General features: G+C 28.6%; 1 protein-coding gene across 3 annotated transcripts; it reads left to right on the top strand.

The window, feature by feature from the left end:
- On the top strand, window positions 1-26,111 carry LOC136980814 (sodium/calcium exchanger Calx-like). 3 transcript variants are annotated; one of them, XM_067277006.1, is made up of 2 exons: window positions 1-220; window positions 24,245-26,111. In XM_067277006.1, the coding sequence occupies exon 2, from the start codon at window positions 24,386-24,388 to the stop codon at window positions 26,105-26,107; it is 1,722 nt and encodes a 573-aa protein (XP_067133107.1). In that variant the 5' UTR covers window positions 1-220; window positions 24,245-24,385; the 3' UTR covers window positions 26,108-26,111. The 3 variants fall into 3 exon arrangements, with proteins under 3 accessions (XP_067133107.1, XP_067133106.1, XP_067133105.1); XM_067277005.1 differs by lacking the exon at window positions 1-220 and adding an exon at window positions 22,734-22,915; XM_067277004.1 differs by lacking the exon at window positions 1-220 and adding an exon at window positions 22,734-22,919 and having other exon boundaries at window positions 24,249-26,111.
- Window positions 26,112-26,620: the final 509 nt, after the last annotated feature.

Below are 26,620 nucleotides of genomic sequence, written 5' to 3'. Positions count from 1 at the left end.
CGACAATCCAGACACACTGATCAATATAGATAGAGTGTGGCTCTGGTGCGTAATGGGTGGACGACCCGTTAGCAATGCTGGCCAACTCCCAGGGGCATACACGGACCCCAAATTCCCATACCCGGCCACGTAGCCGGGTCTAAGTTAATCCTGGTCCTATACTTTCTGGTTATAACTGTGCCATAGATATGTTACGAGGAGCAACGACGTCCTTTAATTAGTAAGTAGAATGATTTTTGTTAAAAGTGCACCACGGGTTTGTTGCTATAGTAGCATTCTTCTCTACCCTTTCGGCAGGTTTTCCGAGAGCGTTATCCCGCAAATAACGCGATGTTTACTACTGTTAGGGGGGTATCGATGATGGTGGCAAAGTGATGATAATTTATCTACGAGTGTTACGCGTTGATAGTGCCATACAATTCGACCTGTTGGTCGAATTTTAACAAATTTAATCGTGTAAAAAAACACCAGAACCTGTTGTCGGCTTTGTTAACTTTAAAAAAATCGAATTGCCACGCTAAAATACCACTTTAATAACACTAAATTACACGTTTTTGTCTGCAGCGTGACTCCATTATGATGCTTCCAAACCATGTTCCAAAGATTTATCCCTAGCAATTTCTTGCAATTATCTCCCTCGATAACTTCATATACATAAATTAAAAATTCGAATATAAATGAATAATATTTAAGAAATATTAATATATTTTATATATAAATCTATATACATGAAATTTATTTATAAAAATTAATTTTAAACGCGAAAAGTGTTTTGACGGATATGTTCGGTAAGTCTTTCAATGGATATCGATTTTTGAGTTTGATAGCATTGCGGAAGAATGCGTTCAAATTCGTTTTACTTTCAATATTTTATTTATTTATTTATATTTTTTAAACTTTTTTCTCTACTATTTTACGCCATTTAATGTTTTATCAAATTTGCAATTCTTTAAATTTTTTTTCTCTCTTGCAAATTTATAAATATTGGATTTATAATGCATAATGCGTTGGAAGATTTGGGTTCGTGGGCGAATTCCGCTCGATTATTTATTTATTTTAACAGCTTTCATCGTTTATTTCTTCGATTTTTTTCTGAAGATTTCTCCAATTTCCGGCCACATTTCGATAGAAGACGTATTCCGAATGCATGCAAATTGCATTATGCACACAGGAAAAATGTTGTTTCGAGTGACTCCGCCCAATCGTTTTGCTAATTTTAACGGATTTTTTAGGTAATTTAGGTTACTGTTGACTTTTTTCTAATTTTTTCCGATATTCTCCACCCAATTTCCAGTAATATTTTGTTATAAAATCCTTTCTGACGTATGCAAATTGCACTATACACGCTGAAAAGTGTAATTTAAGTGACGCCGCCCAATCGTTTACCAAATTTTTACATAATTTTGAATTAATTTCTGTTGGTTTTTCTGATATCCTCCGTCCACTTTTGTTCGTATTTTTATACCAAATATATCCAGAATGCGTATAAATTTCAATCTGACAGATGCATAACTCGCTGATTTAAAAATTGTCCGCTCGATAAAATCATTTTCTTGGTTATAAAACAGCAAAATTTTTCATATAAACCGTAACCGATAGTTATAAATTTGTTTAAAAACCAGAATTTTCTTTGCCTCCGCCCATTTCTCCTGCAAATTTATAGTAAATTTATACTTGCCTCTCCCAATTTTATTAAGTTTTCAACATTATTCGCTCGATATAATAATAATTTTAAAAGAATTCTGCCCAATAAATGAACCCATAAATGAATTAAAGGACTTATTTTCAATATTTAACGTTAATTGATTAAGTTTACATTAAAAATATTTAAAAAGTTTTTACAAATTTTCTTCGATTTCTATACGATTTAATGCGAATTCTCAACGAATTAATGTTAAATTTCTTAACATTTATTGATGATATATTCACTATTTGATGATTTTTATACCGTATGATCATTATTAATGTAGTAGAAATCATCCGCATCATTACTTTTCTCTTGGTTACATCACTTAAATATGCCAAGGCTTTACAATAACAATACGTAATATAATGATTAGATATAAATTTATTCCTAAAATAGAATCAGGCGCTTTTACTTAAATAACTATTGTATGGAAATTTATAAAAATCGATATTAAATCAGAAGTGAAAAAGCAGAAAATAAGAATTTTCCCCTTAAAACAACGTCAATTAAATGTTACTTAAGAAAACATTACACATTTGACAAGTTGATTTTATAAAACTAAACTTTTATCGATTGTTGGAAATAATTTTAAGAATTTTTTTATTACTTTTGCAGCATTGAAACTGTTTAAAATCGTTTAATTTTTATCAAAACACTTGTAAAATCTTGTATAATTTACATATATATATCAATATTGATGCATACTCTTTGTTCGTAAAGCAGCATCACACAGGGGTTGCATCATACAATTCAACTTCTATCGATTGTATGTGATAATTTTAAGGTGATTTTTATTACTCTAGAGGCATTAAAGAAGTCTAAAACAGTTTAATTGTTATCAAAACACTATTTTTGTTTTATCATGTTTATCACGAAGTGTCAATAAGGATGAATGGTGTTATAACAGCCTGTATTTTATGCAGGATCCTATAGAATAACTAAGAAAAATTTGGTGCAGATGGGTCAAACGGTGTAAAAGTGTATAGACAGACAGACAGATATTAGATTAATATATTAGCATCAAATGGAGAGTTGCATTATAAAACTCAATTCTATTGAGTATAAGTGCTAATTTTAAGAATTTTTATTACTCTAGTAGTATTAACGCAATATAAATCGTGTAATTATTATCAAAACACTTATCTTTTCTCAAATATTTACATGTATATCAATATTAATACATCGTCATTGTTAACACAGAAGCATTAGATGTTGCATTATAGTAGTAAATCGATTGCATGCGATAATTTAAAGAGATTTTGTCACTCTATCGGCATGAAAACAATCTAAAATCGTGTAATTTCATCAAAAATATCTCAAATTTTTACGTATAAGTCACTGTTAATGTATCGCCTTCTTTGTTATTGCAGTAGCATCTCCCTATGTTGCATGATTATGTAAGATTCTTCTAAGAAGATGTAGTGATAAAGCCAAGAAGTGAAGCAAAAAATACACTTTAACGAGCCATTTTATCATTGTTTATTATCTTAATTTATTTATTTACTATCCTACTATAGTAACTTCTCCATTCAATCGATGCTAACGAGGGAATAAACCGAAAATGAGTAATATATTTTCAGCAATCTGCCCAGTGGGGTGACGATCTTCTAAACCCTAGACCACACAGACTTTATATCTAATTATGCTACTACAGTTATAACGTGAATTTAAACGTACGGTAGCATAGGGTGGCAGGAAAATCGATTACCAATTGTTCCTATAGAAGTATAACTACTGTGGGTTATATAAATGTTGATAATTAAATTAATTGTTCTATTTAATGATTCCAAATTCAATGAAGAGGTGTGCATTTTTAATGACGTTTCTTAGGATATAGGAGGAAAAAAATTTTTAAAAAGAGTTCTCGTGATAAGTTGCATGCAACGTGCAACGTCACTTCCACATTGTATATTCTCAGTTATAAATTACAGATAAAAAAAACAGGGGGATGTATGCAGTAGAACAATAGCCTATCCTTTACTTTAGAATCACTACACTTAATTGATTTATTTCTTCAAAAGTAATTGTTTTGTTCTTGTTACTGAACAAACTAACAAGACAAACTCTTTAACAGGAAACTAAACTCCTTGACAATTAGAAAACTACGTCTAGAAAATGCCTCAATTTCTACCAAAATTTACATTTCTGTGTATTAAATTTAAAAGTAAATTGAAAATTTGACGTATAATTGTGTGAAAATGATCATAGTCCAATATTTCGCCACAATTTTCAGGGGAAAAATTTATTGTTTTGTTCGTCTTTGTTAAAAAATATATCAATATTTATGCATAAAATGTAAGAATATTCAACGCTAATACTTAAAAATTTAAGATTTTAGCCGATATTTTTGTGAAAATGTGTTATTTTATGATTAATCATGGAAAAATCGAATGTTTTTGTACGGATGTGATTATAGAAAAATATAATTCTGTGTGATAAATTGTAAGCGAAATTTAATATTTTATGTAATAATTGTGAGAAAAAATCGAAATTTTACGCATTTATTATTATAATTCAATATTATTTCATAATAAGCTGGAAGATCAATTATAGGAAAATTGAATGGCTGTATAAACGCAAATGTAAAAAAAAAGACGTATAATTTAGTATGTAAAATGCATGCAAAATTTAGTATTTTATATAATAACTGTAGGAGAAAATATCAAAATTTTCTATATAATACGATCGATATTCGAAGAACGGCCACCTCCCAACAACGGCCATTTATATTACCTTCAGTGGCCGTTGTTTAGAGGTTGGTTTTACATAGAAAAATTACATTTTATAGTGAAAAGAATGATGAAAAATGCAGAGAAATTTACCAAAATCTCTATAAAATATCTTAATATTTATGCACTAATTATTTTATCAAAAAAACCATCAAAATTTTATGTATTACATGCCTAGAAATTTAAGATTTGAATTACGAAAATGTGGGCGTAAGTTTGTCTGTACGATTGTAACCTAGAAAATATACTGATTAATAAAATTTTTTAAAATATTTGTTTAATTCTAAGTGTTTATATAATTAAAATATCATAAAATAGACCCCTAATCATTAAAAAAACTGCGTTGAATTTATATTTAAAAATTAATATTTATTAAAAATTCAATAAAATAAATCTCCAGAAATGAAGAATTTATAATTAATTATGCGTACAATTATGTAAAGATTATTAAAATTTAAAATATTTAATATTTATTTTTAATAAATAATTTTAAAATAATATTTTATAAAAAGCGAAGCTTAAAATATTTTATATTTATTGAAAATTCGGCGATAAAATAAATAAATAAATATATATATATATATATGTGCGTTGAATTTATTGAAAACGCAAAATTAGAATTACAAATAAACCTTTATACAACGGACACTGACGGGAACATATGAAATGGTCGTTGTTTGAAAGTTTTTTCTTGTGTACCGCCTTGTTCAAAAGATATGGCCGCTATTTACAGGGTCGAACCTGTAAACAGCGGCCATATTTTCTAATAAATAAATCGAATTTAAAAAAATATTTAATTAATTAATAATTGTCAACAATTTCTATCTTCTTAATAGGTACTGTACATTAAACGTGACTTGCAAAACACGGTATATTAAGAAATAAAATATTTAATTTATAGTTATTTATTTTTATTTTTTTTATTTATTTTTTACAATTATATATATATATATTGTTTTTCTTGATTTTTTCATTTAAAAACTGAAGAAATATTATACAAAATTACAGGAGAATTCTCAAAGTTTTTCTTCTTCACTTGGATGATCATCCTTTAAGATAAAGGAAGATTTTCCTTTATCTCGCAAGAACTGTCCTTCATCTTGTTTATCTCTGAGGATGTAAGTTTAGAGTAAGGTTAAAGAATTTTCTTTAAAAATAAAGGAAAATCATTTATTCTAGAAAAGGATTCTTTATTTTGCAGCAATTGTCCGTTATTTCAGAGGATCTAAATTATTCTCTCGAAGGATTTCCTGCTTCAGAATAAAGAAAAGTATTGTTTTACTTTTTAGAACGATCTTTCCTTTAAGTTAAATGATAAAGGATTTGAATCCTCTATCTTTTAACTTAAAGGATCCGAGTTAAGAGAGCAATTGGAAGGAATTCGCATTTCGTTCTTATTTTGGAGGAATTGCCCATTATCTTAGAGGATCCAAGTTATTCTCTCGAAGGATTGCTTGATCTAAGATAAAGAAAAATATTGTTTTATTTTTAAGAAGGACTTTTTCTTTAAGTTAAGAGAATAATTCGAAGGAATTTTTCTCAAAAAAATAAAAGACAATTATCTCTTACTTCGTCCTTATTTTCAAATTTGGCATCAGTTCCTGCACTCCCTCCCTTTCTTTTTTGTACAAAATCAAAATATTAAGGAATGCTTTATTTTATATAAAAATACGAAAAATAAAATATACAAATATTATTTTTTAAAAGAGATTTATAGTAAAATATCAACAGTTTCTGAATTTGGAAGAAAAATATCATTTACCAAAGTCGAAATATAAGTAAATGATACCTTGACACGCAAATCTACAAAACGATTTTAAAAATTGAATTTTAATGAATTTTTTACAACCAACTCCGAATATATTTATTTCCAGATACATTCGAACATATTTTACTAAAATATAACGTGTTTAATATTGAATTTATTTATATATATACAATATATATATATATATATATATATATATATATATATTGTATTCCGAAAGTTAAAGTTTTAAGTACATGATATAGTTGAATGTAAATACTTTAAAACTATTATTATCTTGAATATTTTATGTAAATATTTGGATAAAGTATGGGTCATATATTAGTCCTTAACCTATCAAAGATAGAGAAGATTCAAATTCCTTTCTTATGATTCTTTTATGTTATGGAAGAAGATCATGTACAGCATATGCCATGCTTTAAATATTCTTATTCGTTTTAAATATTGAATATATCTCTGTAAGCTTTTATAAAGTTAGAATATTAAAGGATCTTCTTGTTTTCTATATTTTCTGCTTATATTTACTTGAGAATAATACTATAAGTGAAAGAGATGGAGCAGTGATGCATAGGATTTTATTGTGATGCTTAGGAACCATATAGATAACCAGTTATACCTACTTCTTGTATTTATAATATTTTATTTGGTTATTTACCTCATTTAAGTGAAAATATTTTGCATTTAACGTATTAAAGATGGTGGACATTCAAATTCCTTCCTCATGATTCTGTTAACTTATACAGTAAAACTGCGATTCCAGCTTATACAGGTTTTACTATAGAGGGTCTTCTATAGAGTGTAAGAGATGCTTTAATGCTTTTAAATATTGAATACATCTCTGCAAGCTTTTTAAATTTAAAATATTAGATTCTTCTCCCTGTTTTCTACGTCGTCTACTCATATTTTTACGAAAGTAAGGCTGTAAATGAAGATAAACGAAGCTAAAATAATACTGTCGACCTAAGTGGCATATGAAGAATCATTGTGACGCACAAGGGACCATATTATATATATTTTTTGTTAATGGAACTAGAAGATACCAAACAAATTCGTACGTTGATGTAGCATAGAACATTAGTAATGTTAATGTAAATGTTATACACCTGTCTACCTCGTAATGTCTACTTGCTTCTTGACATTTCTATTTCTTTATTTGGAAATTTATCCCTTTTATAGAATCACTCGAGTGCAAATAGTTTACTTAAACCCACACTTATTCATATAAATATAATGTATCTGATGATATGTATATGTAACTCATGTAACTTGGTTACGTTTGTATGCGTTACGTATATCCTTATTATATATTTATAATAGTAATTGTTCAATTAAATTTACGAAGGTTTATCGATTTTAATATTGTATAATGTGTTAAATATTAAGTTAATTCCGTGATAAAATGATAAATGTCAAGCTTAAGTTAGTATGTAGAGTGAATGTAAAATGCCTTATTTCTTGTTTATTTGAATATTTTTGGCTACTTTAATTATGTAAATCTTATCTTTGAAGGTTTTATTCTATAAATATTTTATATTTCTTACCAAAAATATCATTTTACAGTGAAATATAATCAGATAAAACTCCCTATAGCCTCCAGGTTTCAATAGAAAATTACTCCATATAAAAAGTTTTTAAAAGTATAAAAAGGCATAAAAATGTTTATTTTATAGAATAAAAAAAAATCTTTTCATTTATTTACTACATATAAATTCGTTTTGAATTGATAAATTAAGAATTTTCATTCATATTTTTTCCTTATGATTGAGATTATCTATAGAAGATTCAATGCTTCTTTCTTCTTCCTCTTCTTCTTCTTCTTCTTTTTCTTTTCATCAGAGTTTGATCGATTAAACGAAACTTTTATATTGATCTGAACAATTTCAATCATCCGAAATGTGATTTTTTTGATTTTTATAAGTAAAAATTTCAAAGTCGATGTGTCCTTAAGCGATAGAATAAAGATTAATAATCGAAATTTTATACGTTTCCAGGCGAAGAATCATAGTGAAAATTGAGGACATAATATATATAATTTATATCTTTATTTTAAAAAATAAGTATAGAAATATTTAAGAAGAAAAATATCCCATAAATCAATATTAATTTTTGTGATTTAAAGGTTTATTTCTGAGTTTTACATCATTTTCTCCGCGTTATCTCAATAACGACTAATAATTTTTCGATTTATAACTTAGAAAAAGATCCTCTTATACGTAATAATTACATCACTTTTTAACTTTAAAGTAAACTTTATTAAAATATCTTTCAAAATTTATCGTTTAAATGCTGAATTTTATAACTCCGAAGCTGTTAATACGATCTTGTTAAACTTTATCCATATTGATCATAAGCATTGCCGGAAAGCCAACCTTAAAAATTTTATTGGAAAATGTTAGTTTAGTTTATAGATCGTAAGCCTCTTCGTGCTTCCTGTATTACATTTAATAATTTTAAAATGTTTAATTAATTTTAAAGTTTATTTTATTTAATTTTGTTGTATATTTTGTACGAATCTCTCGTTAATTTTATTCACTAGCCAGTTGAATTTCATTCGATTTTAATGAATTTATACGCTTTTTTTTAACCGTAAATTTATTAATATATAACTATTAAACACTTTAAAATATTCTAAAAAACTTAAATGAATACGTAAAAGGGTATTTTTTTTAAAGAATGAATATCTTTTGTTAGATATCGAAGTGCAAAACTATTATTGATTATTGGCTCCCTCCCAAAAAATATAAAGCAAATCAATGCAGCTTTTCATATTTTATTAAAAGAAAGATATAAAAAGGACATAATAATGTCCTGATGCTATTTTTAATTATAAAAATTATGCAAAAATTTGATTTAAAATTTATTGGAATTTTGCTTTTGATCCTGTTAAAAATAAACCAATTTTACCAAACGTCTGATGCCATTTTAGCCTGATTATTAATGGTCTAAATCAATAATAGTTAGCCTTAATGTTTATATTCTTCCCATCTTCACGCTTGCTTAACTCAATAGTACTTTTTTAATCGATTAATCGATCGATTAACTATTAAACATTCTAAATTATACCAAGTAATAGAAATTAAGGGGAATTGTCATTTAAAGGAAACTTTTCTAATGCTTAAATCTATAAAAATACATTGATTTATCGTCCTATCTATCAAGTATTTTTATTAAGAAAATCGATATTTAATTAGAAAAATATAATTAAACTCTTCCCTTAAACTACTAAAAGATCATTTAAAAGTATTTAATGTGTTGCTAAAAAGTTAAAAATACCCTTTTAGAATGAAAAATTTAGCTTGGAATTCTTTTATTTTAAGTATTTTTAGACTTTTCTTTATAAAAAATATCGTCTTGCAGTAGTTACATAACGGGTATATTTATTAATGCCATGGTTTACTACGTCTATTCACTGCTGCATTAACAATAATTTTTGTATTTTTTCTATCTCCTTTTGTTAAAAATTCCTCGAAGAAAATAGTGTTTGGATAAGAAAAAGAGAAATAAGAATAGCTGAAGAGTCATTTGGGACAAAAAAAGAGATTTTTTTAAACATAAATTATGCCTTGGTACATAATAAACAGTGATGCTTTAACAGAAGTTCAAACTACACCTTAGAGAATTTGCAATTCTCAGGAGAATAATCCAGTATTATAGCCTCATATACAATTTTAAATAATCATTATTATATTTTTAAGATATTTCCGTAAAAAATTCGAAAACGAGTTGCTTAACGTTCCCGGCAACACGTAAAACTGCGTGTGACGCCATCTGTTATGATATTTTATTTTGAAAACCCTTTATATTTTTAATTATTATAAAATGGCAAAAAAACTTAATTTTGAGGGTAGGGACGGGTTTTATTAAAAAATGTAAGTGCTAATAACGAGTAAAATCGTCATTAAGTCCGACCCAACTCAAAATATGATACATGATTCCGCTCTATCTCCCCAACCCCTTGACCTTTAACCACCAAAATTTAGTAGCATCAATCCCGTTGATGCACAAACTTCCCTGCAAAATTTCAGAAAATTTTAACAAAAGACATAGGAGTTATTAAGCTTCAAAATCGGGAAATAACATCATGTCATACAGAAAAAAAAACCTCGAAATTGTTTGCCTTTCTCGACGTTTCAAGGCCTTTTCGAGTCTAAAAATGTAAAAATCTTAGGGGTTATTTTTTGAAAGATTTCCATACTTTCTCTCTGTTGTAAATTCGAAACAGTTATGTAAAATTTTAAGTTATAAACGTATAAATAGCCAACTCGCCTGTAAGAGGATAGGGAGAACTTATAAGCTTATAATTTCACCCTATTCTGTTACAAGGCATTTAAAATTTGTTTAGAGGGATTAGGAACCATCTGGCAAGTAATTATGTCGTGTATAAAGTATAAATAAAGTATTATGTAATATAATGTATAAAGACAGCTGCATTCTACTGCCAGAATAGAATTGGTATCGAAGATTAAAAATCGATCCCCTTCTTCTTCACTAATTTATTTTCTCTTAAATAACTTCTGAACTTACAGAAAACGGATCAAATATTTTTGCTAATTTTCAGTAGTTTTAGGAGTTTAAAAAAAAAAAAAAAATCGATTTTTATATTAATTTTCCCGTAGTGTGTTTACGTGTCTATCCGCAAGTTTCCTCTAGAAAACTGAAATTTTCAGATATAATGTATCTTGTATATTGCATTATTCGTACATAATCGCATTTCTGTGCGTGCATTTGTGTCTTTATCATACGTAAATTCTAGAATTTCTAGAAACTTTAGTTTTTATGCCATTGTCGCGGACAGTTCATTCACTGTCTATCCGCAAAGTTGGCGCTTATTACTGCTTATTAAATGTATATTTAATGCCGTTTGTTTGTCTATCCATACGAATTCTAGAATTTTATTATAAATTCTAGAATTCTGGAAGGGATTTAAAATTTTCAGATATAATCAGCCTTAAATCTAGCATAATTTTATATCGAATCGCCTACTTGCGCTAATATCCTTTTAATTGTTTGTAACCATAAAATTCTAGAGTTTTTAGAAATTCTAGAAAATTGTAAGCAGTTTTTATATCTAATATCAAGAGTTTAAATGTTAACCAATAAGCTTTCACGTACTAAAAGCAAACTGAATGCTAATTGGTTAACTATAATTCGATCATTCATTGCAAATACGGCCGTAAGTCTGTCAGTCTGTTCGGAAATTTCGCATTTATTTGCTTATCTGTAAGAATCTCAGAAGCGTGGAAGGGATTTAAAATTTCCGGATATAATTTATGTTAGAGCTTTAATCTAATGTAATTTCATCTTTTATATCAATGTTTATCTTCTTCTAACATTTGTAAACACAAAATTATAGAGTTTCACTAGTAAAGTAGTACCTTAAAAAGTAAAAATATAAATCGAAATTTTATATATGTCTACGTCTTAGTTTGTCTGTCTGTCTATCTGTAAAATTTATCGCAATTTAAACAAGATAAAATAGCAAAACATCAACAACATATCATCAGATTTCAATTAAGTTATATAAAATATTTTTTAAAATATTATATAAGTGTTCGAATCAATACAATTTTTTCTATATTTTCTATAAGTTTTTCCTTATTTTTCAGCCTTTTAGCTATTTATTTTCGTTTTAAAACAAGAAAAAACGCAATAAAACTAATATAAATATTTATTATAAAATAGAATAAAAATAAAGACACGAATTTATAATAATCTTTAATTCATTAAAATATATGTGTTTACATAAGATTTTATGCATTATTTTTAAAGAAATTCTATAAAATAATATATTCACGTCTGATAATTGAATATTTTTGTATAAATTTCAATATTATATAATTTTATAACACTACAAAATATACATATATATATATATATATTATAACACGAATAGAGAGTCAACATTATAATAATTATAATAATAAATATTTATGAATTTTGACGCTATGTGAGATGATTTTTTTTATGTTTTTATAACGTTTATATACATGAAATATGATGAAATTTTAAGCTAGATTAGTCAATAATACAATTTCATCCTATCTCTTCCTGCGGAGGATGCTCCGATGTTGTATTTTCTCTACATTAAACTCGTTTAACGATTTGTTTTCCGTTACAAATTCGAATAAAAACACATTTTTCTCGTAAGTTAAAGAGGAAATGAAGTGAAAAAAGCGTCGAATTATAAAAGTAAAAATCACTAAATCAAAATGAAAAATTTGGAAATGGAAATTTTCAATTATTTTTTCTCTTTGGAGTGGTTCAAATTGGAAGTTAGTTCTGATCGAGACATAAAGAAGTCGACCTAGTTTGTCACACGATCGATATTTTGTCGCCAGTTTACGAGCAGTCACGTGGCTTTTATCGGAACGATGTGGGGAAAAAGAAGAAAAAAAAAAAAAAAAATTAAAAATTGTGATGATAAATTCCATTATTCTTCATATTATTTACAAAATGTGTTTACGTTTCCATCTTCCTCCAACCCCCTCTCTACTGATGATAATATAATTACCGAAGCGAAATTCGATACTTTGTTTCACTGTTTGTTTGTATTTTTCAAATAATTAGCTTACTTTTTCCGTTTCAGAGATATTTCATTAGTTACAAATGCTATTACAGTAAATTGTCTCGTGTGCTATTTAGAGTAACGATTCTGTTAATGCTACTACAGTAAAAATTGATTAAGTTAAAGAAAGTTTATGTTGATTTCGAGAGGTTAGTGATAAACATTTCATCTATTAATGTTACAATATTTACACAAAATCATTATCAGATGATCTACTACCATTTTCTGTATTAGCACCGTAACATCGTAACATACTTCTAAATTGCCAAACAGTATTTAGTGTTTTCGCTCGTCATTACAGCTATGAGCAGACTTTTGTTAGGGCTTTAATCTGTAATGTATAACAGACCCTTTCCGTCCACTAAATAATTATACACATAAAATATGAGGCCGTAAACTATAGACTCGTAACGCGAGACCCTAAGCTACAAATCCTGCCTTGGTTATGAGCTTGCTACTATATTAATATAACGCTTAGTTTTGTTGCTGTATCAATAAATATTTATGAAATCATTATCAGATGATACTTTAACATTTTTTTAAATCGATAATATATCTAAATATGAGAAATTAAACGTATAAAAAATGTAAATATGCAAATAAACTTGTAAAAAATCTTATGCCCAAGAAGAAATTTCGATGTTTATTTGTTGTAAGAGTATTTATTGGAAAAAGGTATAATTCTATTTGAATTTTATCTACTTCATCTTCTCTTCTGCTTGGTTTGGAATCAGTATCTTGAATTCTTGGATTGAAACTTGAGAGATTGGCAAAATTCCAGAAACAGAAGCTTGCAGAAACAACTCGCAAACATTCTGTATACTAACTCCAAGAGTTTTTACTTGCATCCGATTGAACTATTTTGTTATTTTATTCGATTTTTTTCTCTCTTAAATCTCAATCCTATTGGATCTCTTTTGATTTCTAAAGTTTGTTTTTTTAATCTGTGAAGCAATAACACCGATTAAGAACAGGAGGATTTTTTTTTTGTTTCGTTTCTTCGCCAGTACGGATCGATAACAGAAGCAATATTTACAGTATCTTTACTCCGGTTTCTTACAGTTGTATATCTTGTTTAAATACAGCTAATATCCGTGATTATATTATATTAAATAACGTCATTAACTCGTGTTTAAAATTTGTTATGCACTCGGTATCAATGTCATCTGCACATTCTCTAATTCTCATCTATTTGCAGTCGTGTTGCGTACTTTACTCAGCTACTTTACTGTATATTAATAATGTTAATGATTATATAGTGATGATACACGATAGCTAGAATGTTTCTACATCAAATTATATATAGAAACACAATATATATATATATTTTTTTTTTAAATATTATAATTAAAGAATTTTATGCAAATAAATGAACCAGATCTACATACATTACACGTATTAATCAGTAATTTCGATACTGATTTTATCAATTATAATTAAAATTATTTATTTATTTTTTATTTAAGGGCAGGAAGCTAATTTCCAATATATTAAACCCATTTTCTAAGAATCGAGGGCAGGAAATTTAAAAATTATCAGTGATCTATACGTATTATTTCCTGTGTAAAAATTCTTACAAAATATTATTTAACGGCTTTTATTCCATATAAATTAATGAAAAAAACGTAAAATTCTTTTAAAAAGTCTGTTTGATTCGGTTAATTTTATGAAGTTTCTTCTTCGGAAGACAAAATTTGTAGCATTTAATAATAATAATAAAAAAATGCAACGTAAGTATATACTTTCTGAACATTTTTTCCGACATTTGTGCTGAGTTTTCGATATTTAAATGAAGCAAGAATATGTTATAAAGGTGTAACGAATGTACAAAATGAAGTAAAACTTTCTTTTGCAATTGTGCTACAAATTTATAATATAATTTAGAGCCGTTTTCTTCTTTATCTTGCGGAAAAAAGTGCGCCAAATGGACCGTTACAGCGATATATATCTTTACTGCTCCGCTTCTGGTTGTCTGTACTTTAATATTTCTTTGTTTCCTCACTTTTTCTGCTAAAAATATACATAATTCTTCCTGGCATACACAATTTTCATATAGAAAGTAATTGTGTAAACGTATTACAATAATCAATAAACACTAAACGCGATTATCAAAGGCGGATATGTAATTTGTATATTGCGGCTTTCAGTATTAAGGTTACAGAAATCGACTTTAATGGAAGGGAAGTATTGTAAATTAAGCTCGAAACGAACGTATGTCTGTACGTCAGTGATGAATGTTCCTTAAGTAATGGGTAAAAAAGTGACGCAATGAATCCGTCATTGCTGCAAGTCACGATGTGACATGAGGTGGAGTGCCGAGAATCCATAAAGTGTTTCCATTTAAGTAATGGCTAATATCTACTGTAAATAAGTTTAAAATGTCTTAATTTATCAATTAAAACAGCTGATTTTACTTATTTTTCTCGCCTAAAAGAGATTGGTAATTTCATTCAAATGGGATTAATGAGTAACAAGAGTGAGTCCCATAATATTTTTATTGTCTTAATAAATTTAATGATTAATAAAAACTTTTTAAATGTAATATAATCCTTACGAGTGTCAACAACTAATAGAATTGGGTCTTGTGGATTAAATATAAATTGAACTTTTCGAAAGTACTCTTCCTTTTTTATGATTTTGACATTCTCTTTAAGAAAATAGGTTTATCGTCAATCGTGAGTGGATTGTTTATGTTGTTCCCCTTTGCAATTACATTAAGAATTTGTTGTTGATACTTATGTGTCGCGACGTTTACTTATTTTATTGCATTTTACACTGTTGTTTATAAAATACAAATCCTCGTTATTATTTGAATTTATACTTTGAGTTAATTGAGAACGATAAATCGAAACTGCAAATCATAATTACGATGAAGAAACGCGAGTTTATAACTCATGGTCCATCCAAAGAAGCGATGTAAAATCTTATTTATATTGGAAGAGGTCCGAACCCACGCTATTAACACAAACTCTTATATTGGTGCTAAATATAAGTTGTTTTTCTTTGCCTTGTTCTCAGGATTCACACGTGAACTATAGCTTAGTACTTCATGTCACGAAGACACAGGGTTTCCCAATTTAAAATTTATTACAATTTAGTGAAAGACCCCTTAGGTAATATAGTTTAGACCACAACGAAACTAAATCAGGCTTTTCTTCAGTTTTTACAATTTGGTTTTTTGTTTATAAATAATTTATTCACTTTATTTGATCGATTTTAATATTTTAGATAGCGAAATAATTTTATAAGTTTTATTTAATAATATTTAAAAAATCTGTAATATTAAAACACATACATAAACATTCAATTTACTCATCTAGAAACGTTATTATTTGATTTAATTTTTATTTTATTCAATATTTAAACCGTACAGTTACAATTATAACTTAAAAATTCGATATTAAATTTTTTATAACAGTTTCAAAACACGTTTTCAAAATTTCATCATCGTGTTTTCTGGCGATCTGTTTCGCTGCTGTTATGTAAATTGCGCTATCCAATGGTGGTTTTTCTTGGTTTTTTTTAAATCTTTTATTATTAACCATTCAAAAATATGCAACTTCAGCGCTATTGCATCTTTAGTTTCATACCGGATATATCTCATTTATAAGTTATCCTATCAACGATTTCATTTTTCATCTTCTTCACTAGACCATGAACAAAAGCGATTTTCCATCACTCATGCTCGCATAATCTTCAATGTTTTTCTTTATATATATATATATATATATATATATATAAAACACCATCTTCTTGCCAAAAATTTCACTAAAAATGAAAGAAAATATGATTTGGATGATATTTTTATACTTGTTACTGCACAGAAAACTTATATAAGAACGGAAGAACCTTTCTTCTGTTCTTATATAAGTTTAAGCCGTGATGTTTTCTGCAATTTTCAAGAAGATACAGTTTCTTCTTCTATTTTTTTTAGTTTATATGACGTGTAATAAATTATTTTTGGATGTTTGTAAACTGAAAAAATAATATAACACTTCCTGATATTGATTGATGAAAATATTTGTTTCTTCCAATTGAAATCCATATTAAATTCCATAAAAACTAAATAAATATTCATGAATTTGTAAAAATAAATTGTAAAATGTATTCGTTAAGAATAAAACTCACTGGACTAACTCCAAAATTAGATTTTTGTATTGAAAGACATCCAAATAATTATTATTTTACTCAGAAGGAGACGAAAGTTCAACGACTTCTCGAAAATAAATACAAATAAAAGAACTCTCCAAGAAAACATTTTTTTTTATTGAGATAAAAGGAAAAGTTACGTTGAAAAATCTAATTTTTTCCCCCTTCTTTTAATTTAATGTAAATTTTTATAAATTTAAAAGTTATGTTTAGTGGAAAACTATCAATAAATTTGTTATCAAACGTTTATCGTTGGAAGTTTTATTTATAAAATAACTTATATATTTGTATAAAACTTATACCCTGATTTCGATCAGTTAGACGAGAATTTATATTTAATTTAATATCGAATAATTAAAAATTGAATTATATACGGTGCTGAAGTGGTGAGAGAGTTACATATGTCGGCCTTTACTCTTTTCAAGAGCCTTAAAGTAAAGGAATCAAATCCATAAAAGAAATGAAAACAGATTTTTCTCCATTTTATCGAAATAAACTTTAATTTATAATCCTTCTATATCATATTTTTACATAAAATACTAAATTTTGAGGGTTGGATTATGGGAGGGTTTGATGGGATACGGCAACGCAACACATAGGTGATCTGCAATGGGAAATGTCTACCGTGAGGACCCTTTTAGGTGTTAGACACGTGAAGAAAACTCGGAAAATTCCACGTGGACAGCTCGTAGGTGGAGTGAAAACCCACAATCAACTACCAGTGTTCAATGGTTTTATCAGGTGAGCTTAAATTTTGAAGCCTTTCCGGGGCCAAGGAAAAATGGGCTGCCGGCCTCCTCATATATCTGGATGATCTATATATAATCTGTAATATACAGTATACAAGTCCAGATAAGCCGAAATGAGAATGTGAGAAAGTTTAAGATAGTAATTGATTACGTTAATTTATATTAGAACAAATTCCCTTATTAAACTATAAAATAAAAGATGAATAATTGCACGTTTAATATATATATTAATATATATTAAACGTGCAATTATCCATCTTTTAACATATTGCACGTTCTGTACCGTAAATAACTGAAAAATTCCTTATACAGTACCTTACAAACAAACTATACGAAATTCTTGTTATATATAAAAGATTTACAGAGTTGCAATTAACTGTATAATGCAAATTTGTATAAAGGCTATTTAAGCTATGTTATTACCAAAAATCAATATATTATTGAATTGATATTGCAATATTTGAACAATACGACGAAGCCTCTGGAATGGATTAATATTACAAAGCTGGCATTCACTGTAAATAGTTAACAGAAGATTAATTGATAATGAGCAACAATCTCCATTATTAACTATTAAACTAACATATAACTAAGTAATCAGCATTTAGAGTAGTTTTTGTACTGGCGACGATGCAAACAGCCTTATGTTAACTGTTTGATGAATTGATAAAATATTAAAGCCTTATAAAATATTTTCTTTCTAACAATCTCTATAAATAAACTAAATTTCAAATAAAACTGATGTGTACAATCAGATTTCTTTCACTTAAATATTAAATAAATTTGATTCAATTTTGTTAAAAATCAAACTTTTCTTTGCCAGTGAATTACTAATTTGATACCTTTAAACACATTTCGAAGGAATAACTTACGAACGGGGTGGTCCAAAATGAAAATAAATCCTAAATCGAATTTAGAACAACCGTGTTTCTCATTTACATAAAAACTATGGTTACATATTTAACAATTTTAAATAGTTTCGACAATCTTAACTGAATTTTGGGCCACCCTATACATTAAAACTAATTATAAGAATATTCTTAACTACAATTTTCTAAGTTTATGTTAATAAATTAACTCTAGATAAATAACGATATTAGATTTGATCTCAACTTGCAAAAAATTATTATTCATTTTGTTCACAAAACTGAAAAAGTTGCAGAAATAGAAAAAGAAAATGTTCAATACTGAAACAAAACTCTTTTTATCTTCAAAAAATATAATATATAAAATCTATTAAATAAAATGTAAGTATAGAATTTCTATAAAATTATTATAAAACATAACTATTATTATCTTCGAGATTGAAAGGGAAAAAAAATCTATAAATTGTCGTCAATAATCATTCTTAGATCCAAATAGTTATTTAAGAAAACAAATCTATTATAGTTTTATATAAATTATAAAACTTATGTAAATTACAAGATTTCTAGGAAGATGCGAACTTTTAAAGAAGGTCGAAGAAAAAGTTAACTTATAAAATTCGAAATTAAAAAATAAATAATCGAAGTATTAATAACAATAATTTTATTAATAATAAAAGCATGTTTAAGGAAATTTCTGCCATAAATCTCGCGGTATTTTGCTAGGAACGACCAGAAAAAAAATACATAGCATCTGCTTTGTATCATATCTTTTATAAGAGAGTATATCCTTGTAGATCCAATAAAGATTGTGTGAAATTGATGTTTTCAATTTAAAAAAGGAATAAGGACAATTTTCAAATGAAATAATGGGAAAGCGAATCACACCAAATTAAAAAAAAAAAAGATAAGAAAAAAAAAGGAGAGAGACGGAAGGGAGAGAAAGAATATTGTCCTGACATTCCCATCGTTCCTTGCGCACTGCGGTAAGTCCTGCACGAAAATCAATAGGGACGAAAATATACTTCTTGCCAAGCTCGGGCAGTTTACCTGAGCGTGACAGAAGGACTAAAAGAACGTTGAACTTATCTTCTAGTATGACATCCATCCCTCTTCGCATATTGTAAAGATATCTGAAAACGGCCACTTGCACCTGTTCTTATAGCATGCCATCGAATTTAATTTTGATAAGAAGCTAATCCAGAATAGCTACAAATTATATTGATATCGATATTGAAGCAATAAATCTTTCTTCTTGCTTGGATGATGGCCGTATTGCTGTTTTAGTTAATGACGTTGCGTGAGACAACTATTTGATGTAAGGGTTTGTAAGTTAAAAAGTGCAACAGATGCTTCCTTCTTATGGCTTTATTGAGGTACACAGACGTCTTTCAATTGTGCCAATTATCTCTCTTTTCTTACTTGTCATCCTCACTCTTCTATTCTCTTAAACCTTTGAAAAATGTTGCTAACTACTCTTTGTTTTCTTTTCTAAAAGCTTGTCAAAGTAAACCTTTATCTTATATTATTTTCTTAGGCATTCGGTTTCTCTTTGTATTCCACGAGAATTTTCTTGTTTGCCAATGACGTTTAGTAAACCATAGCTATAAATCTACTTGTTCCATTTAATTATACTCTTCGAAATCTGGCAATAATAATAAATACTCTTTAAATCCTCGAAATAACGATTTTCTGATATTAAACTTTACTAATACGTGTTATTTAAATTTAGTTTCTTCATTAAAACAGTTTAAAAGTCTTTAAATGGAATTAACTATCCATTAAATTCATTTATAAAATAATTTTAAATGAAATTAGTAGAAAAATTTAATAAATTAAAGGTTAAATAAAAGTGTGCTTATTAATTCGGATATTTTAAATTTTTATTAATTAAAGTTTCAAAAATATTTAATAAATTTTAATCTATCTAAACACTTGAATAATTTATTTTAATCCTGTAGAATTCTGTTATTTACAACTTGAAGAATTAACGATTTTTTAAAATAATTTTATCGATTGAAGACATTGGGAAGAATATGTTAACTCATTGTTTCTCAAATTTCTATAAATGGACCCTGTATTTAAGACACATCGTAGGTGATTAATGATATTAGAGGTTGATAGAACAGTGATAAGAAGTTATGGGTCATCAGTCAGGAAATCATATCTGTCCTGTGTGTAGAAATTAAACAATGTTCAATAAAGAAACTTAGTTAACATGTTATTCCAAGGTTTTCAATATTCTTAGATTTATAATTTTATTTTAAATTTTTTTTTACAATATATTACGTCTTTGATTAGTGATGTGTTATAGTGTCATGGGACCAGGAAAACTTGAATTAGGGCACCCCATGTATGATGTTGACTTCAGTCACGAAAAGTGATTGAAAGTCAACATTTTACATGAGGACTTTTTTTGGGGGAAAATACTTTCTCATAAAAAATTGGTTTGGGAACTCCTTTTTGTGGGGGGCCCCAGTCAATTGCCCGTTTTGCCCATAAGATAATGAGTCACTGCCTTTAGTCATAGTTTAGAACAAATATTTTGAGTTCTTAATGATAAAATGAATTTATTGCTTCAGTAACAACTTTTTTTAAAAAAAAACTTTTAAAGATATCTGATACGGATTTTGAGTTCTTGATCACGGATGAAAGATATTTTACAGCTATTTTCCTTTAATTGAAACTCTGTCATCCGATGCTGGGCTATTTCTTGATGTCACTCCATCAACTTCCTTCTCGATAAAAGTAGTAGTAATTTCAAACTTCCGATATCCGCACTACTATTTTTATAGTATCGAACGTCACAAAAGAAAATTTGTTAAGTGAAGTCTTGCCACGATTTGTCATTGCATGGCTTCTCTGATTGCTTGTTTCCCGTTAAAAGTGACAGCGACAATGTGTTAAAACCTTCATAGAACAAATCCTCCATTTATTCTCCTCTCAAACTATTCCCTATAAAACTATAGTAACATTAATATTGCCATCGTCGAGGAGGTGTTAAGTGTCGGTTGTAAAAACTGTTCTTATAATGGTGATAAATAGATAAAAATCCACGTATCCTTTCTTGAAGCATCAACGGAAAAGACAACGTGATGAATATCATAATAAAAAAAACGTGGATCAACGCAATCGAAGTTTACACATCGAAACCTTTTAAAAATTTAAAAATACTCTCTTTTTTAATGTTTCATTTTCGTTTATATTGCTGATAAATGGGTAAAATTTCACGAATACTCTTGAAGCATAAGCAGGAAAGATAGCTCGATGCTATTATAGCAATAAAATATAGCTAACTGGATAGAAGTTTGTGATGAAATTTTAAAAATTTAAAAATAAATGCGATTTCTAATGTTTTATCCATAAATAATTGAAAGTATTTTTTTTTTATAAAAATGCTACTACGGTAATAAATATTTTTGAAGAATTTTTAACTGAAATTTCTTGAAATATCCTTTAGTTATATAAACTGCTATAAGAACAATTTTGAGAAGAATGTTATTATAATAATAAAATTTTACATAAAAAATATTAAACTGATTTATTATATTATAAGTTTAACACATAAAATAATTCCATATTTTTGAATCCTTGTTTAGAAATTCCTCCTTTTCTATACAAATAACTAGCAGTCTTATATTTGCTAGTTATTCATATACAGTAGGAATTAACAGGGGGTGAAATCAGGGGAGGGAGTGTAGTGGTAGCATATATTTTCGGTGGGGCTCTAAAGAGTAACTATGAAAATGTGACACAGATCGGTTCAAAGGATTTATAAATGTATATAGTTACAGACAGACATTCGATTATGTAGCCTATATATAGCTCACATCGTAATCTAATTTAGCACCATATCTTATAATTAATGCTCATTTTAGTTTATAAAATTTAAATTATTTTATAACTTAATTAAGTGAAAATATAACAAAGCTACATTGCTAGGAATATTTGAAATTTCAAGTCGAACATACTTATTAGAACGGCATGGTTCCCTAGACGTTAACTTAAGCGCCACCTGCTTATTTTAAACTTCTAAAATTATTTCTCTTCGTATATTTTAAATAACAGCACTTTTATTGTCTTATTATCGATTATTCTTTATTAGATTTTTAAAAGATTATTTATTGTTTTTAATTGATATACATTTATATATTACTATAAATTATAACATAAATATGAGTGCCACGAAGCGACACGAAGCGTCGAGATTGGAACTCGGGATACTGCGTTATCGAACTACCAGATTCGAACGAACTGAAAGTTTTTAAAAAGTTGAATGCGTTCTGAACGAAGCGCGAGGCACACGGTGTTCGATGAAAAACTGTACGAATAGAGAATTCTTTTTCTTTGCAACGTTTCAGAGGAGTTCCAAACTCGGCGAGGAAGAATTTTGATTACGTCACTGGTATGTTGTGTTTACGTCACAGATAGGCTGCTTGCCATACATTCAAAATTAGGCCACGATTTATATGGATGTCTATCCCTGGTTTGCTTGTATTATCCTGTCGCTCTGGTGGATCCTGGTTCGAAATTTGGATAAGGAAGCACAAATTTTTCATGGATGATTTGTGTCGAATATGTTGAACCCCGTTCTTTACTACCTGACTGCATCCATTGTGGGTGTGGTCAAAATTCAGGATAGATATGATTAAGAAAGCGCACTTAAGAGGGCGGAGAAGGGCGGAAAGAGTCCAAAATGAAGGGGAATAAAGACCCCCTATCATAAGGAAGATTCGTGCGATATACTATGGTTACGAAGAGGTTGATTTGTCGAGTTTAAAGCATTTCGTCAACTTTTAAAAGTTTTATCTTCGCTCAGTTGCCGTAGAACAAAGATTATTCATATTTCAACCAAAATATGAGTCATATTTTGGTTGAAATATGAATAATCTTTGTGACAGAAATCGATATTGTCTAAGAAGACGTTCCAATCTTGAACCTGGATTAATTTGTGAGTCCCGAACATAAGATCATTCCATTTCTTGACACCTCTCCAGAGATAAATTCCCATGTTAGCATTTATTTCTGTTAGTTCTGCACTAAAATAAGCATTTTTTAATTTTTTATAAATAACTAAATTTAAAAGATGTGGGTTTTCAAAACTAAAAGAACGACAGTAACAAAGAACTTTAACTTACACATTTACAAAATATTAATTATAATATTAAATAAATTTATTTACTTTTATCTATAGCAGTATAAATAATAGATATAAAACGTTTCTTTACTTATAATGTCCCATTTATTTTTTAATTAAGAATTGTTCCTATAATAGTTTGTCTATCATTGCAATTACACTAAAATTATGGCATAGTAAGTTTACTAATTTAATTTGATATGATTATTGTTGTAATTGTGTTTAAGAATTGATACTGTAATGGCATCTGCATGTGTTTAAAAAACTAATCGTTAGTTTTGTTTGTGATACTACGAGTATTACACAATTTATTTTTCAGATGTTATAGCAGCAATTTTATTCTTACAGCAGTATTTATGTTACTAGCAACAGCATACTACTAAAGCAATAATTTCGTTTACAATAATACTATGTACAAAATAACCGTTTGATTACAAAATGCATTATGTTATTAATTTATAATTGCTAAGATTTGTTCATAGAGTAATAACTACTATAGGAATAAATGCTTATCAACTTTTGAATTTAAACTTATTTTAATAACGATGATGTTTAATAGTAGAGCAACATAAAATAATCATATTTTATTATTTACAGGGAGGAAGATGGAGGATAAAGTTCCAAAATATTCAAAAATTCGAGAAAATAGATAGCATGTAAAATGGACCAAGGTGAAAGAAGTTCCGACTTCAATTACCATTACAGCAATATTGAAATTCATTAATATAAGAAAAAAAAATGAATGTATCAATTAAACTCATAATCATTTTTTTATTGACTTTGCTTCTCCCTTACGCTTACTGTAATAAGAAGAATACTACACAGTTTTTATGCAAGGATGGACTGCTATTACCAAGATGGCTACCGGATAAGAATCTAAGTACGGGAGATGTAGTAGCGAGAGGTTTGATTTATTTTGTTGCTCTAGTTTATATATTCATAGGAGTATCCATCATAGCGGATCGTTTCATGGCTTCTATCGAAGTCATCACATCGAAGGAGAAAGAAGTTGTGATCAAGAAACCAAATGGTGAAACACAAACAATAAATGTTAGGATATGGAACGAAACGGTTTCCAATTTGACTCTAATGGCACTCGGATCATCTGCACCCGAGATATTGCTGTCCATCATTGAAGTATACGGACAGAATTTTGAAGCTGGTGAGTTAGGACCAGGAACTATAGTGGGTAGTGCTGCTTTTAATATGTTTGTCATTATAGCAATTTGTGTATGGAGCATACCTTCTCCTGAAAATCGTAGGATAAAGCACTTGAGAGTATTTTTTGTCACCATGACTTGGAGTGTCTTCGCTTATATTTGGCTTTACCTTATCTTAACCTGGTCGAGTCATGGAGTGATCGAAGTATGGGAGGGGCTCCTGACTTTTTTTTTCTTCCCAACCACTGTTCTAACAGCTTATATTGCGGATAGAAGGTTATTTATTTATAAATTCCTATCTAAACGGTACAGGATGAACAAGAGGGGTGTCATAGTCGAAGGTGAGGGTGATGTGGAGATGGGCACTGCTAATAAAAGCAGTGCTTCCGATACCGGGTTTAAAGTGTTCGAAGAAGAAGATAACGATGAGATCAGAGAATTTGAGGAGCATAGACGGGAATATATACAGTTATTGAGGGATATCAGAAGGAAAAATCCTCGATGCAGTATGGACGAAATCGAAATGATGGCAAGAGAAGAGATCCTAAACAAAGGACCCAAAAGTAGAGCCTTTTACCGGATTCAGGCCACCAGGAAATTGATGGGTGGTGGTAATTTGGTCAGAAAGAAGATCGAACGTCCAGAACCTCCACCTACTAAAGAACAGGTTAAGAAGAAAGAAGAGAAAGACGATTCGGTTAGGATTTTCTTTAATCCTGGCCACTATACAGTTATGGAGAATGTGGGTCAATTTGCAGTAACCATCAGCCGAGAGGGTGACCTGAATAATGCAGTTTGCGTAGATTTTGCCACCGAAGATGGGACCGCTAACGCCGGTGACGATTACGAACCCCTAGAGGGTACAATTGTCTTCCGTCCTGGTGAAGCTCACAAACAGATCTTCATCACGGTCATCGACGATGACGTTTTCGAGGAAGACGAACATTTTTACGTCAAGCTGAGCAATCCACGTTACTTACTCTCACCGGATGGTTACCCTCGTGCCATGAATGGTTCTCCGGGACAAATTAATCCCAGGCCACCCGTGAAGCTAGTGAACCCTTCTCTTGCTACAGTGATGATATTGGATGATGATCACGGAGGTATTTTCACATTTAGTGACTCTCAACAAGAGGTGCCTGAGTCTGTTGGACTGTATAGGCTACGTGTCAACAGATATAGCGGTGCTCGGGGAAGAGTTTTTATAACTTTTAGAACCCTAGATGGAAGTGCTAAAGCTAATAAAGATTACGAACCTATTGATGGTGTTCTATTGTTCGAAAACAACGACACTTGGTAAGTATTTTTATAAGAATCACTATTAGTTTCTTAATCTATTGTAACTTATTAAGGATATTACAGTTGAAACTTTATACTTTTTAATAATCTTTTGATTATAAAAATTATATTATAAGATTAATACTGAATGCCTTTAAGTTAAATTGCTAATATAAAATAGCAATCTGTAAAAAAATACGTTGCATCTTTTCTTATTCATGAGTGAATAATTCATAGACCACATGTTTGATAAACGTTGCAGGAAATGATTACTGTTGCTAAAGGAAATGGTTAGATAACGAAATGACATATGTAACAATATTGTTTGTGTGTAGATAATAGAAACAGTTGGACTCCACCCCTTTATAAATGAGAAAACATGTGACAGGAATGTTTACTATTTCGTTAAGTTTCTTATACAAGATTGGATACGTCTTGAATTCCCAATGATGCATCCTAGACTCGAAAGAGGGATGTTAATTGCTTTCAGAGAAAATTAATTTTAGTAAAAAATTCGTTATTTACCTACTATAAA

Source organism: Centruroides vittatus, unplaced genomic scaffold (genome assembly GCF_030686945.1).
Source record: "Centruroides vittatus isolate TY-2023 unplaced genomic scaffold, ASM3068694v2 contig_726, whole genome shotgun sequence".
NCBI classification, from domain to species: Eukaryota; Metazoa; Arthropoda; class Arachnida; order Scorpiones; family Buthidae; genus Centruroides; species Centruroides vittatus.
This window is presented reverse-complemented; position numbering and strand designations above follow the sequence as displayed.

Bases quoted from the DNA above. Each gene is read 5' to 3' on its own strand.
- LOC136980814 (XM_067277006.1), top strand. From the start codon at position 24,386: ATGAATGTATCAATTAAACTCATAATCATTTTTTTATTGACTTTGCTT.